The 15,247-nt window shown below is 40.9% G+C and overlaps 1 protein-coding gene across 1 annotated transcript in view; it reads left to right on the plus strand.

The window, feature by feature from the left end:
- Positions 1–7,896: 7,896 nt before the first annotated feature.
- SLC17A6 (solute carrier family 17 member 6) overlaps positions 7,897–15,247 on the plus strand; it is an 83,074-nt gene continuing 75,723 nt past the window's right edge. The window contains exon 1 of the mRNA XM_080405446.1: positions 7,897–14,612. Coding sequence (XP_080261572.1) covers positions 14,527–14,612 — 86 coding nt within the window. The 5' untranslated portion in view covers positions 7,897–14,526. The remainder of the gene's footprint in view (positions 14,613–15,247) is intronic.

A 15,247-nucleotide genomic window follows, 5' to 3' on the forward strand; every position in this document is an offset into this window, starting at 1 on the left:
GCACAAAGGCGGTCACAGGAGCAAGCTCTTTTCCAAAGAGCTTGGGATGTTTGCTGAGGATGGGGCGAATGCTAGCCAAGGTAACTTCAGTTTCTTTTCTGGAGAGAACAGTTATGACTTCCTATAAGGCTACCTCGGCGAGTTTCTTCATTCTGCAATAAATGCCAATTTTTGGCATGTGTTTGGCACAGAGTTCTCAGTCATCCTGAAACTTTATAATCAAACCTCTGTCCTGCAGAAGGTTGGTATTATTTAGCATTAGAGAAGCCAGTGATAAGGGATCACTGTCTTTGAAGAGTATGTTCCTTGCACTTTTAAAGCATGCTGGAACAGCAGCTGGGCCTTGAGGTGTTCTGATAGGGCCAATCCAAAGCAGTAGGTAGGAATTTCTCTGTCAATTTTAACGCCTTTAATCAGACCATAGTGATTGGTCAGTAAAATGTCAAACACCTAAAAAATGAAGACAGTCCCACATAAATGTCTCCTCTGTACTGGCAATAACGATATAAGCACTCACAAGATGTTCATGTGAACTGTAGCCCAGAGAGGAGATGTCTGTCACGTAAAGTGGAAGCATCATGCTTTATGTCTCTGCGTTTGGATAGAAAACGGAGACAGATTTTTGTGGAAATGTAGATGCCATCTTGGACACTGTTCACAAGACTCTCCTTCCAAGGACTTTTTCTACATCCCACCCGTGAGGCTGAGTGAACATCTCTGTTATATGGATTTTCATCTTCAGGGGGAGATGCTGGACTTGGAGAGCATGATTTTCCTTCACAGCCTGGTTTTAGCTGAAACCATGTTGCTCCCAACCCTTCCCTCTCTGACTACCTTCTGAGCCAGCTGCACTGTATCTTTTGACTTGTTTTGTGTGCATAGCCCGGACAGTCACCATGTTTGCTACTACAGTAACATCTATTCTGTCACATGTTGGAGCATGGATTGCTATTTGGCCCTGATGCATTCAATAAAATCCTTGAGGGTGTTAAACAGTGGTGGGTTCTGATTTGTCTCCCTGTACGGACAGTGACTACCCTGACCAGTGTGCCAGTCGCCTGTTGTCAGTGCTCAGACGTGTTTTGCAACTATTTGTTGCCTCTGTGGAGTGTTCAGCTTCACTCAGCCTGCCCCCTTTCCTTGAGCAGTGTAGTTTCTGGCTGCTTACCGGCCTTCGTTGGTATTTGCTGAGGTTAACAGCAGCACCAGAAGGATGCCCTCCTTCCCTTTTCTTAAGAGGAATACAATCACCAAATTTAGGTATTCCACTCTGATTGTTATTGCCTGCCTTTGTTTCCCTTAACCCCTGTGAAGAAAAACTGGCGTCTTTTTGAGATCCTGGTGGCCCACTGCCAGGAGGCCCGGTAGGTGGGTGGATACTTCTGAAGACAGCGGCATGCAGCCTAAATACTTGCATCAGTTCTTTCTTCTGCTTCTTAGCTGGTGGGGATTTTTGAGAACAGGTTGCTCTCAGGGTAGCCTTTTCATTTTGTAACAGGCAATTCCAAGAAGTCAGCAGCAGAGGGCATCTGTATAACCAGTATAACTGCAGCCTCCCACAGTATTAGCTGAAGAAAGGAATTTTTTGTGAATTTTGGAATTTTTATGCCATTGTAACCAATAGCAAAGGTCCAGAGACTTCCTAAAATGGGATTACACCATATATGTAGAAAATATACTGACACACTCATGCTATATTCCTATTTATTTGGGCAACTTGAGGGATCATGCAAAATGGCTTTAGGCACCACAATTGTCTATCACCAACCCTGAATATTCAGTGATTTTGCATGAAGTGATGTAGGCAATGAACGGAGATAGCAGAAAAACTAAAACCCTGACTAAAATTATGCTTTTGAAGTTTTCTTTTGAAGACTCACAACTGATCTCTCCATCAAGGTATGTTCCTTTATTTCTTCTGTTGCTTTAATACATCCCATGTACTATTAAGAACGCCAGTGAAAAGACTGATCACATTTTGACCCCATATTTTTGGCAAATGAAATTATTCCCTTGATTTTATTTCCTGGTTGCTAACCCAGTGTTTCTAAACTAGCATTTTTCATGAAAAACAAACTTCTATGTGGACAGTTTTTAATCTGAAAAAGCTTTAAATCATGCAAAATTTTCTAAATGGTTGTTAAGTATGCTTTTGGGAATATTTTAAAATATTAAGAACAGGAGTCCTTGTTATTTTTTGTTATCATCAAAGGCAAAAAGTTTTCTGCTTCTTGAGATTCCGATCTTTCGGCTTGTTCTGCAAGACTGAGTTACCAGTTCCCACATCCACATCGCATTTCAGCAACTTGCATGCATGGGTTGTCATGTGGCCATAATATCAGACAGATTACATATATGATTAGTAGCCTATTCATATTAGCTGAAGAACTAATCTCAGGGTAATTAATCAGTAAAAATCCTGACAAGTATCAGGTATTTGAATGTAATCAAGAAGAAAACAGTTCTTGCACATGCTCAGTTTACTCAGCCCTCCCTCCTGATGCACAGAGAGCAGAGAACTTCTGAGCCTGATTTCTCTTGCAGCAGCTGCTAGCAGAAAAAAATGAAAAAGTTACACTCTGGTCAAGTATTTGTTAAAAGAGTATCAGAACTGGGCCCAAATGTTTAGCAACATGATCAACTGTTTTTAATTATTTTAATTATGAAGGTGATCTTTTCCTATTTGAGTCCCTCTAACCTTTTGTGAAATAATGAGGATGAAATTAAGAAAAAACTTGGAGAAGGTGATTCAGCTGTCCCGTACATTTGCCATCCCACTTCTGCTGATAAAGAGACATTAATTCAAACACTGGGAACCACTGGATCCATAAACTCCTTGTTACCCTACTACAGGGAATGGGGTAGTTGAGGCATGGGCAGATGAGGCATAGAATATTTTGGAAAAAAGAAATATATGTGAAACAGAAACCCCATCCACCCACCACAAAAGGCCTGGCTGTGGTCTGCTTTCAGGCTGATAACCTGCCTGTGGTATGGGAAAGTAATTCCAGAACATGAATTGTTGTGAGATTTCCTGCAAAATATGCTAGTTCTCGTGAGAAAGTCCTACTGTATTTAAAGTCCTACTCCTTGAGACCAAGTTCAAGTAGAGAAACTTGGGCTGTTTTTTATACTGTCTGACCTCCCCTGTGCCCCACACGGACTTAGGAGAGAATCCCGTTCTCTCTTTCCCTCACTGGTCATATTTTTCCATCTACGTCAGGCTGTATGGTTGGTCACCCACCCTCTTAGTGAAGAAGGATTAATAAGGATCATTTTGAAGCCTATTAGAAGTGCTGGAGAATATAGGGCAGCTTTTGAAAGACAAGCAATTGATTTATGAAGCCTTTTGGAGAACACTAAAGGTAGAAGAAATGAGTCAAGGAAAGATGCCCATGTAGACCGGGAAAGCGTGCGCTGCACGAAGCCCTTAGGTGTAATGTTAACCAGATGCAAAAGTACCTCTCAATGATTTATGATGTGCACTGATGATGGAGCATGCACCGTTCAGAGAGTGATTAATATTCTTGTCATAAACGGAAAGAAATTGGCAGCCTGCCAAATAAATTTGTCTGCGAAAGCAGAAGACCAACTCAATTCACCAAGAGTGACTCAGTAATACGAGACTGACTGACCTCATGGATTCAGTGGAGATATTTCGTGAAGATAAGCTACCTCCAGGGAAAGGTGTTTCCATAAGCCATGGGGGCCTCGTAGTAAAGGAGAATTTGGAAGTGAAGAAGATGAGACTGACAGAATGGATTTTAAGGATGACTTGCTTTCCAGCCATTCAGTTTTGGGATATGTAGTTATTTCAGACCTTTGATTATTATATGATTATTCCTAACAGAAATTAAAAAAAACCTGTGAACCTTGTTGTTCCAAAGGCCAAAGAAGCTAACCTTCATAATGGTTGTGCTGTGTTCAGCCCTTCAGAAAGCAGAAGACATCCAGAAAAAAATGAATCTATGACAACATGATAGGGGTGAATGAATTGGCAATCTCAGACCAATTACTGGACACACAGACCACTCTAAAATAAAATAAACCACAACTAAAGTAGGTGCAACTAGTACCTTCCTTATTGAGTTAAAAGTCAGTCTATGATGATAAGGGGAAAAAAATGATCTGCACAGAAAATTTATGCCACGATTCAGATCCTTGTAAGAAAACTTAGATCCTTTGTTCTGGAAATAGCCCCAGTGATTTTACTGGAATTGTATATAAAGTAAGAACTACAGTTTGGAACTGTAAGAAAATATTAAGTGAGAGAGAACAAGAAAACAAACAACTAAATTTAACAAGTTATGTGTTGCAGAAATTAATTACCCAGCTGCAGCCCCCAGGGTGTGATCTCAGGACATCTGGCAAACAGCAATAGAACCGTGCTTGTAACCTACCTTTTCTTACGTATTTATACACATCTCAGTCTTGATCTTTGCTTGGCTGTAGCATAATGCATATGTTCCAGGGATAAAGCAGACTTCGTATCTAAGAAATACCTGTTCCTCAACAGGGCTTTAGAACAACCAAATTGTAAGATGATTTTTGAGGAACTGGCATCACTTCTGAAAGGAAAGCACAGAGGATGTGAAGCTGTGTGTGGAAGGGTTCTCAGCTAAGACAGACCGCTGGTAAAATGGGATGTGCACATTAAAGTTAGTTCCGTACAGAAGACAAAATCGCTAATTCCTTTCTTGTTATTCTGCAGAGACGTGCCTCTTGCTCAGTTAGGTAGGTATACAGCCCAAGCAGGGACATTGACATTTGTCTTTTTCCTCTTTTAAGTTGTTATTTTTCTAATGGTGTGAGAAGCTTCTGCAGCACTAAAAAGGAGAATAAGTAGCATTGCCTTATAAGACCTTCTATCTACACTTTAGTGCGTGGCTTTGGCAAACAGAGTGGGATTCATGGATCATACACCACAGCATACAGAAATAGAACTAATGGTAATACTGATCATTTCTCCAGCTGGGGAGGGAGAGGGAGGGCAATAAAGCCAGTTAAGAAGTGCCCATAAAGTAGTGCCCTTTAGATAGAAAAGGGAAATAGAAAATCTTTGGCACAAGGGGAGCCTGAAGGTGCCTCAATTACAGAATGATTTGTAATAATCAGACATAATACAGTGAAATCCATGGTGAAGGCCCAGTAGATGTCAACTGTTAAGCTGAGGGCTGTTGGGCTGAAACCCAAAAGACAGAAAAGTTTGTCCTGGCTTTTACAATGAAGACGCCAACTTAAGAGACAGACAAGGGACCCCTGAGCCTGGTAAGAGCTGAAGATTCAGCATAAGTCTTTTGAACTGTTTGAACTTCCAAGTCTTGTAAATAGACCACTAAATATGTAATTAAAATTCATTTCTCCTGAAGGAGAAATCCTGGAAGAGCTAAAGACATCAGAACTGGTCACACAGAGACTGAGTCACACAACAGTCAGTGGGGTCAGTTTGGTCCAGATGGAACTGAGTAAGTCAGAGGCATTCCTTGAAACATTTGAACTTACGGCTAACTATATCCAGAGGAACCTGGGAAAGACGGGGAAGGACAGACTGGGAAGTGAGTCAGAACTCTGCTCTTAAACGTGTGGATCTGCCTGTCCTTAATCTGGTATATCTATATATAAAATTCAGGTGCTAAATAAGGGTCCAGAAACACTACCCATTTCACTTTGTGCCTGTAGAGCCTAACCATGCCCGAGCAGTGCCAATGCAGCATAGCTGTCAAAGCTAATATCACCCCATGGCATTACACAGTGCACTTGGAGCCACACCTGCATCTAGAGGAATCAAGTAGTTAATCCACCAGATGTGGGATGATTTATTTATAGCAAACAATAAGAAAAAACAGATACAAAATATTTACATTAATCATCGGATTACAAAATGAAATGCACATGAAGCCTAAGCTTGAAGGTGTTCCCTGTGACATTTAGAAAAGGGATCTGAATTGACAACTTGGTATATTTAGTTACATTAAGAGATCACAGATGTTTTGAAATGGATGGGTCAAGTGCTTTGGGCTAAAGCTAGCTATGTCCTACCCCAATCTTCCCCCCTGCCCTGTGGAACACAATGTAATCACCATTGAGCTCATTAGCAGTGCCCTAAAATAAAGAAGAGATTTTCCTCTCATCTTGAATTATGTGCTGCTCTAATGTTTCCGGGAGAGAAGGAACATCTTATTCCCTCAAAACCTTTTACAGTCTTTGGTTTTCCTTTGTATCTTGTGGTAAGAAAAAGAACATTTGGACTTTTCTGCCTTTAAACCCATGGACATGTTCTCCAAAGAAGATATCTAGCACCTGTAAGTATTTATTGTAAGTATTTATTGTATAAAAGAGGTAAGACCTTTGTGGTTTATAGAAAGCAGAGAAATTGTTTCTCAATAGATAAGTATCAAAGATAACTTCCATTATAAATGAAGCATGAGATCAACAAAATCAACAGCATTTAACGTTGATTGTTTCAGTGTAGTTTTCTAAGGAAATGAGACTCACACTTTTGGGGTTTTGGTTTTGGTTTTTTTTTTGGTTTGGTTTGGATTGGGTTGGGTTTTTTGTGTATGTCACCCTTCATAATCACTTTTGAACCCATTTCAGTCAAATCTGCCAGAAATGTAAAAATGCTAGAATTAAGAGTTCCCTACAATTTTCAGAAAAATAGTTTACTAAAAGCAGTTTTGTAAAGAAAAATAAGAGACATGATAAGGGAGTGGGAAAAGGCATGCTGATGACTTGATAGGAACTAAGGACACTGACAGAAAATCATTAGGGAACGCACAGGGGAAAGCTGGTGTTCTCATAGATTCTGACCAGTGCCTGGTGTGAGGAGAGAGGAGCAGAAAACTAGAATTACTGAAGACAAGAAGCCTCAGGGAGACAGATGCATTCATTCTGATGCTCATAGAACAAACAATATTTGGGTTTATATTATAAATAAAATGAAGGGCTCTTTTGATTAAAATACTAGTCATTTGAGGATATGCTGACATTGCTAGCTTGGATTACTGTTATCCGATGCAAATGCAAACATATGATGTAAGACACACCACCACCCCAGACTCATTTTCCTATTTTGGATCCAGACTGGAGACAATTCTGTTAGGCTGATTCTAAGGAAACGTAAGAGAGGAAATGCGATTACATTCAGTCTCAAACTCATGTGATGGTTGTCAGCTTGTCAAGAAATAAAACTGAAGAAGGAAATATGGGATGAATGGAAGCCTTCCTCAGTGAGAAACATGGTTCTCATGGAAAACATGGAAGGCATGAGAGTAATTTTCTGCAAATTTCATTAACCCCAAACACCAACTAAAGAAACATGCTTCCCTTTTTTTTTTTTTTTTTTTTGTTTACTACACTTGTACATGCTGTCTCAGTATCGTTCTACACAGAAAAGCTGTGATTTAGCAGTTGAAAATACTCAAGTGTCCTGGAACCTGTTCTGGCAGGGTCTAGTGTTGAAGGCAAAATATGCTGGCTGGCTGTATCACCAGCAAAATACACTTGGTGGGTATAGATTTTTATGTATGTGTTTCTCCCTAGAGAAACCACTTTACATCTAATAGAATCTCCATGCATTCGTCCTACAAAGCATTTTATGGATTTTGGTTTAATTTAGTCTATTGACAAACCAATATTTGTCCTAAGGAAGAATTATTCTCTTTTTCATAACAAAAAAAGAGTCATGGAAAACCTGAGTGACAAATTCAGGCTGTGGTATCTATCCCAGACCCAACATTGTAGTCCATGAGTCTGCCCACAAACTCAGGTATCAGTTCCCTGTTGTACTAAGCACAACTATTTTCCAAATATCTATTGTGAGTTGTATTACGTTGTTTTTCCCCACCAGGAATAGTTTTCTGATCGAATGGTGTATCTGAAGTTACTTTTTGTTACTTTTTGGTATCTCTTTAACAGTTCTCCTAGCAAATGAATGCCTACAATAGATTTAAGCCCTGTTCAAATCAGTGTGACCTGTGGTCTCAATCAACAGAACTCCTCTCCAAACTTCTCTTAATACATTTTAAAATAATGTTAAAAGACAAGTCGACAGAAAAGAAAGGACTACTGCAGCCTTGAAAAATCTGGTTCTGATTTTCTAATTCTGGCAACAAAAAGGCACCATAATACTCCAGTGTGTACATTTCCCTCCAGGCTTTCCATGCAGTGAAAAGAGACCTATCACTAAGACCAAACTGACTCTTGCATAAATGCCTTGCCTAAGCTGTTAAACAATCCAGTGATGGACATAATGGAACAATAAAATAATGATAGATTAATGATGATATAAAAGGTCATTAACCAACACATTAATGAAAGACAGGTTAATATGCTGCAGTCCTTGGCTAAATTTCATTGTGGGTAATTGCATCCCACTCACCAAGTGTTGTGTAGCTTTCTTGTGTACTAAGAGAATGGTTACTCTGGCTCAGCCCCAGAGGTAGGTGCATTTCTGTCTGTGTATCATGACAGATGGCTTGAAGTCCTTTGGGATCTTTTGCATTTAACTATGGAGCAGTATAGGAATTCAATGGAACAGATGTTCCTGTAATATCTGGAAGGAGGATAAGCATCTCCATCTACTTTTAAGATTAATTTATTCAATGCTGTCAAATTTCTTTAGAGATATACCAAAAAAAAAAAAAAAAAAAAAGAAAAAAAAAAAGATTTTTAATACGAATATCATTGCTTTTGTAATTTAAAAGACATTTGCCATTGGGTGGATTTTTATTACCTTTTTTTTTTTTTAATCTAGTTGCTAATGCTAAAACCAAGTTAGATTTTAGACAGGAAAGAGAGGACAGAGGAAATAAATAAATCTTTATGTAATGTAATGGGAAAATTTCCAGCCATTTATTTACCATAAATTTCCATATATGGTAACTGCAAATCACCTAGTGGTTGGTTAGTTTGGGTTTCTCGCAGTGAAATCCGCTGGATTTATGTGCTAGTAGACCAGAGAAATGGACTGCACTGCCAGCGCCTTAATGGCTGTAACCGCCAGAGGGCTGAAGCAGCAGCTTCAACAGGATAAGGAACCTGCCCTGCTACGCAAGCCAAACACATCGTGGATTATCTGAAAATATGCATTGCCATTAGAGTTAATACTATGAATAGATATGCTTAAAAACAAGGTATTCTTTAACACCCAAAAGTTCAGCTTTCAGATGCTTTTATGGTTTTTCCTTTTTATTTTTTTAAATGGCCATCGTTACCATCACAGAAAGCAATAGCTGCTTTCCAAATACTGGAGTTTGTAGCCAGTCATTAGAGTATTTAATCATCTGTGTTAGTGCAGAGGTTTCTGGGCAAATTACCTCCTGTTCAGCTTAGAACTAGAAATCACCCTGGCAAACTAGTGTGTGACTTTCTCCTCTATTACGTATCATTTCTTGTGCTTATTAGGCTATTGGCAAAGCAATATAATAATGTTCTAGCAACTGAATGGGGGCATCTGAAAGGCAGGTGCCCAATTTACAAGCTCTAAGTGTCGTATATCACACTTAGCTGAGGCAGTGGAAAAGCTGCACAGCTTTGCTTGACAAAATCCACATAGTTTATGTTGCATATGCAGCCAGCTTCCAGCTAGGTTTTTCTATTTGTCCCTGTGATCTTGGCCCAAAGCTCCAGACTTCTATTCCCAAGAAACATGAGCGGGTTAAAAGTGACCTTCCATGTCTATGTTCTGCCCGGATACATGCATTCTTTAGCATGTTTCAGCTCAAGCCTGTTCTCTTTGGGACACAAAATGAGAAAGATCAAGAATCTTCACACCGTTGTAGAGATACAGAGCCAAGATCTGATCCAACACCTCAGCTTCTGCCATGTTTGTTTTGTAGTGTATAAATTACCAAACCAGCCCACAGTTCAGGAAGTTAAAATATCATTCAAGATGTAAGCAACACAGATCAGGAAGAAACAGAAAGAAATTCTGTGAACTTCTAGCATTACTGCACATTACAGCTGCTCCCTTCAACAGCACTGTGTAACGGACTTCTCAACAGGACGTAATAACGACACAGTGCACACAATCTGGGTCTGGAGTTATATTTTACAAAAAAGAACAAGGACATTTTGTAAAACATGTGTTTAGCCACTGTTGGTTATACCTCCAAAAGGCAAAATCATCTATAAAGTATTGATAATCCAGCTTTGTATAGTTTTAGCTGGGGTTTGGGAATCTTTACAAGTTGGAATGCAGGACTCGGCATAGACATGTCTTTAATGTGTCAATGCATGGACACTACATCTAAATCCTCAAATTGCTCAGCTGTGTAATTTTTCAGGAGACCTGTTCAGTTGTTGCTGTGAGTCACCATGACCCTGAAGGATAAAACAAAAGCCCACCTAAGTTGTTCTAGGGAGTGACCACAGAAACTTTCAGGGAGAATGAGGAAACTCCTGGTTTAAAATGATCTTTTTGTCCCCCTTTTCTGCCTCTTCACTCAAGGGCTTGGCACAAGATTTTATGTGAATACTGTTTTTGAAATATTGAAGACTTATTTTCAATAAATACTTCACTGAAGAATAGTTCACAAAGCTGTTGCTTCTTCCAGACAACCTCCTTCCTGGTGACCTGACAAGCAAGATCATTATTTTGGCACTGCTTTGGAATTTTGCAGTTCCCTAGACCCAAAGAAGGTAAAAAGTTGCTTTGTTCTTAAATCAACATCCAATTCCATTAGATTCAGTGGACAGCTACCATAACTAGGAGAATTAGATCATAATTTCAGAGGCATGTTTATGCTATGCTCAGTCCCAAACAACTCTGTATTACAGACATGCATTTAATGGCATAACTAAGATTTTAAGCACATAATTTATTTCTGAAGATGATGCTGTATCATTGAGAACAGTATTTTGTCACCTTTGAGTAGATGGGGAAAACAAAATCTCTTGGATTTTATCTGTATGACCATATATGAATTTAATGTAATGCATACATGATTATTTCTCAAAATGGGTCATAAAATACATATTAATTTATAAGGTTTGCATGCATGACACTAGGGAAAGAGTAAATCCACACTGCAGTGTATCAGCAGCAAAGATAAGGTCAAAAATGGAATTTAAATAATCCGTATTTTTAAATCACTGGTATGTATCACTGATGAAAATTTTGGGTTGTCATTTGTTTCAGCAAGACTAAAACTTAGAGAAGAGCAATGTGTATTGCTGTTTTGACTTTGTAGTCCTCTAAAAGGTTTATATTATATTTAGACACTATTCTGAGGGTTATTGTGGAAAATTTTGAGAGTAGATATATAGCAATAAGAAAAACCGAGTTAAGAACCGCATCTGTAATTCTTCATCTCTTGCAATTAACTTGTTGAAATAGGTCAGTTAGAAACTCATAAAAAGGAACTACGTATAGAAACAAAAGGGCAGGTAGGGACTCAATCCTTTAACCTTCACACAAGAAAAAGAATAAGAAATCCATACCAGGTGAAGAGAACTGTATTTAATAACAAGGTTTCAGGATTAAACAATACGCTTTCTGTTCTATGTGAAAAATTGCAGGCATATGCAGCATCCTGCATCATACCATATCATCCCGCAGATATTCTTAGAGCTTTTTCAGAGCTGCAGTTTTTTACTGGGTGACTTTTGATTGCATCTCTTTCCTTCTGGTCAATACGTGAACATTTAGCAATGATAACCGGACTAGAATTTTCTGTGTAATACCCTATTTCACCTGCCACTGACACCAGTGGAAAGACTGATTTCACTGGAGTTTGAATTAGGCCTTTTGTGAGAGGAGCCTGCCTGTCACAGGTATGCTTTAGGGAAATAATTATTGATAACAATTTTGATAACATATATTGATGCTATGTGCTGTTTCTTCTAGAAATAGCTTATTTTACCAAGGTTAAATAAAACAGCTTATTTTAACAAGGTTAAATAACTGAAATACAATGTTAAAGAAGCTGACAAGTCTGTGCATATTTTATAACACTAATGACATTAGCGTTCTACTGCTCTTAGTGCCTCATGTGAAAACAAAACAGCTGAACTTGATCAGGATGGGACTCAGTAATATCTGGATATAACATATGACAGACATAAAATTTCTACTTCAGGTGGCTACCAGTAGCAGCCTAGTCACTACAGGGTTTTACTATACCAGTGTTGTTTGCTATTCTGTATGTTTTATCCAATCAAGGACTAACTAATTCTTCTCTAGTAAGAGTCTACACCCAGGAATAACTCATCTGGCCTTTAAAGTAATTTTCATGTGTTATGATAAATTATTTATCTTTCCCAAATAAGTCATCATTTACTTATTAAATGTTATGATTTTACTAATTTACTAATAACTATTGCTGCTACTTAGTGGCCATAGCATTAAAAACATGCTACTGCTGTGCTTTCTAAAAAAAGGGCCAGCACTCCTATGTAGTGTGCAAATAAACAAAGCACCCTTGCCCTGCAAACAACAGTCTCAAATTCCAGCTCAGAAAAGTGCTTGGCACTTTCCTGAAAGGCTTGCATTGCAGAATCCAATCCCATCTTATCCCCGCTAAAAAATTTCCTGTTCCTGCTTCCCCTCAGAAAAATCTCTTGATACAGGTTTCCTTTGAGCATCTGCAATGGCACACTGGAGCCATGAAACATTGGGAAGACTTGCTTATATAACTGTGCAGCTTTGCATGTACTGGGAAAAATCCTTTCAGCAGCGTAGTGGTAGTGAAGATGCTCTACTGAAACCGGTGCTGCAAACCACATTCAGTACCTACCATGATTTAGGAATCAGCTCTGTGTTCTGATGCTAATTAGCAACATGTCAATTACATATGCTTTTAATCTATTTTCTAGTCTTGTACTTTGTAGTTCTTTCACAACTTTGAAAGGAAATATTGAAATTCTGCAAGGATTAGTCATTATGGGAATTTCAACATTAAAATAATTGGTCTTTCTTGTATAAATGTACTTTGCTGCCATAAAACTTCATTAACCCTCCGCCAGAGGGCAACAGCAGAAAAAAATATTTATATAGATCCGAAGACGTTTCCATCAGGGAATTTCACTTCTAAAATATGCTGTTTACATTTTGTCACCAACTAGGCAAGTGAAGTAGCTTAATAATTTTAGAAGGATTTGTTTAGAGCACAAGTTATACATTATTTTTTTGCGATTAACAAATCTACAGAAACTTTATGATTAACATGAAACCTAAGAGAAATGCAATGGTTATGACTTAAAGATACTACGTTTTGCATCTTTAATCTACTTCAGAGTGATTAAAGTAGGAAATTTACTGCTAGATTCTGGAAAGGAAAATAATTATGTGCAGAATATGCCCAGCTCATTCCAGAGCTGTAAATACCACAAATCAAGTCTAAAGGTTATGCTGGCCTACTCAGAGGTATGAAAGCAGAGGACACAAAAGAGATGGAAAATATTAAATGCTTAAGAGAAAGCAGTCCCTAATGGATGCGTAATATGATATAAAATAAGCTGTGCGAGTAAACAGGGATATAGAGGTAAATATACCTTTAGAATAGATGTTCTCTATTTTTAGCAAGAGCAGCATTATTTGCAGTTGCTGCCGTGTTTCCCCAGAAGCGTGACTGACTGCACGAAGGCCATGTCCTTTCTCTACGCCAGCAGCACAAACGGATCAGCGACGCTGGCCCCGACGTGCGGCAATCCCCGCGGCGCGGCTCGGGGCGCTGAGCGGCCCCGGGGGGGCGGTGGTGACCCCCAGCGGCCCCGCTTGCGCCGGCCCCCGCGGGGGTGGGCGGCCGAGGCGCGGTTCCCCGGGGGCTGCGGAGCGCGGCCCGCCCCCGCGGCGCCGCGTGGGCGCGGCGCTGTCCGCGGTGCTGGAGGGACGCGGCGCCGGCGGCGGGGCGAGGCGCTGTCCGCGGTGCTGAAGGGACGGGCGCCCGGAGGGTGCCGCTGGCCTCCGCCGCCGCCTCGGGGCGCGACCTGCGCGGCCGCGGTGGGAGCAGCGCTGCGCGGGTGGGCGGGCGGGGGCCGCGCGGCCGCGCCAGGGCTCCTCGCCGTCCGCGGGATTTAGCCAGCGGCGCCGGGGCGCGGGGTGCCGCGCAGCTGTCTGCCTACGGCGGCGAATCCCACCCCTCCCCCTCCAGCTCTACAGCCGGGGACCCCGCCAGCGCCACAGCGAGATTGCTCTGAACCGCTCCCGCAAAGGGATCTCCGTCCCCTCCCAGCCGGGCATGGCACTGCCTCCGCCCGCCACCGCGGCACCCTGCAAGGCCGAGGAGAGTTTCTGACCGCCCTGCCGGGAGCCCCGGGGGTGCCTGCAGCGGTCAGGCTCCCCCGCTCGCTGCCTCACACAGGCGCGTCCCTCGCCCTCGCCCCCCCGGCTCCGCACGCCGTCTCTGCCTCTCCCTCTCTCACACACACGCGCACGCTTTCTCTCGCTCTCCCTCTACCCGAAGGTGCACTGATAGCCATTTAATGAGGGGGGAAAGTTAAGAGATTAAACCAATATGAACCATCGTTGCTCGTAGCAGTGCCCTATTCAGAGCAGAGCAGAATCCAGCGAGCACCCCTGCAGGAATGGAGTCGGTCAAACAAAGGATTTTGACCCCTGGCAAGGAGGGATTGAAGAATTTTGCTGGAAAATCGCTTGGTCAACTCTACAGGTAAGACTGAGATTTCTTACAGGGCTCTACTTCCCAGAAATAATCGGAAGCTTTTCTTAACCGCCAGCTGCTGAAGGAGGTTGAATGCTTTGGGGAGGCTGGTGGCGGAGGGGCTGGGAGGTGTTGAGATACTGCTGATATAATCTGGATCCTGGAAACTAGTGCTGAAGCTACTCAATATGGCACCCTCGTAACTTCTCTATCTGATTCGTAGATGGTGTCAGCAAACATGCAGCGAAAGATCTTTCTCTCACAAAACAAGGATCCCATCTTGAAATCATTATCAGGAGAGAGCAGCTCCCTGTATTTTTGTTCTGTGTTAATTCTGCGATGCAGTCACAGGATCTTTCCCCCTGCCCTTACCAATCATTAAATAATAATAATAATAATCTTTCCTGGTTTCGATTAGTCTTGTCCCTTGTGTAATTTGTCGTCAGAGGAAGATAAACATGGAGATGTATAAATAATTGATATCCGAACGATTTTGTTTTCTCCTGAAGCTGAAACATATAGAGGCATGTGTTTAATTATTTAGCCGCCTGCTTGAAGAATCATCCACTCGTCTTATAAGTAACAACTGCAATTGCTAAACTCAAAAGCATCATTCAACAGTATGGTTTTGTGTGTGCAGAACG

This window comes from Falco punctatus, assembly GCF_963210335.1.
Source record: "Falco punctatus genome assembly, chromosome: 10".
In the NCBI taxonomy this organism is placed as follows: Eukaryota; Metazoa; Chordata; class Aves; order Falconiformes; family Falconidae; genus Falco; species Falco punctatus.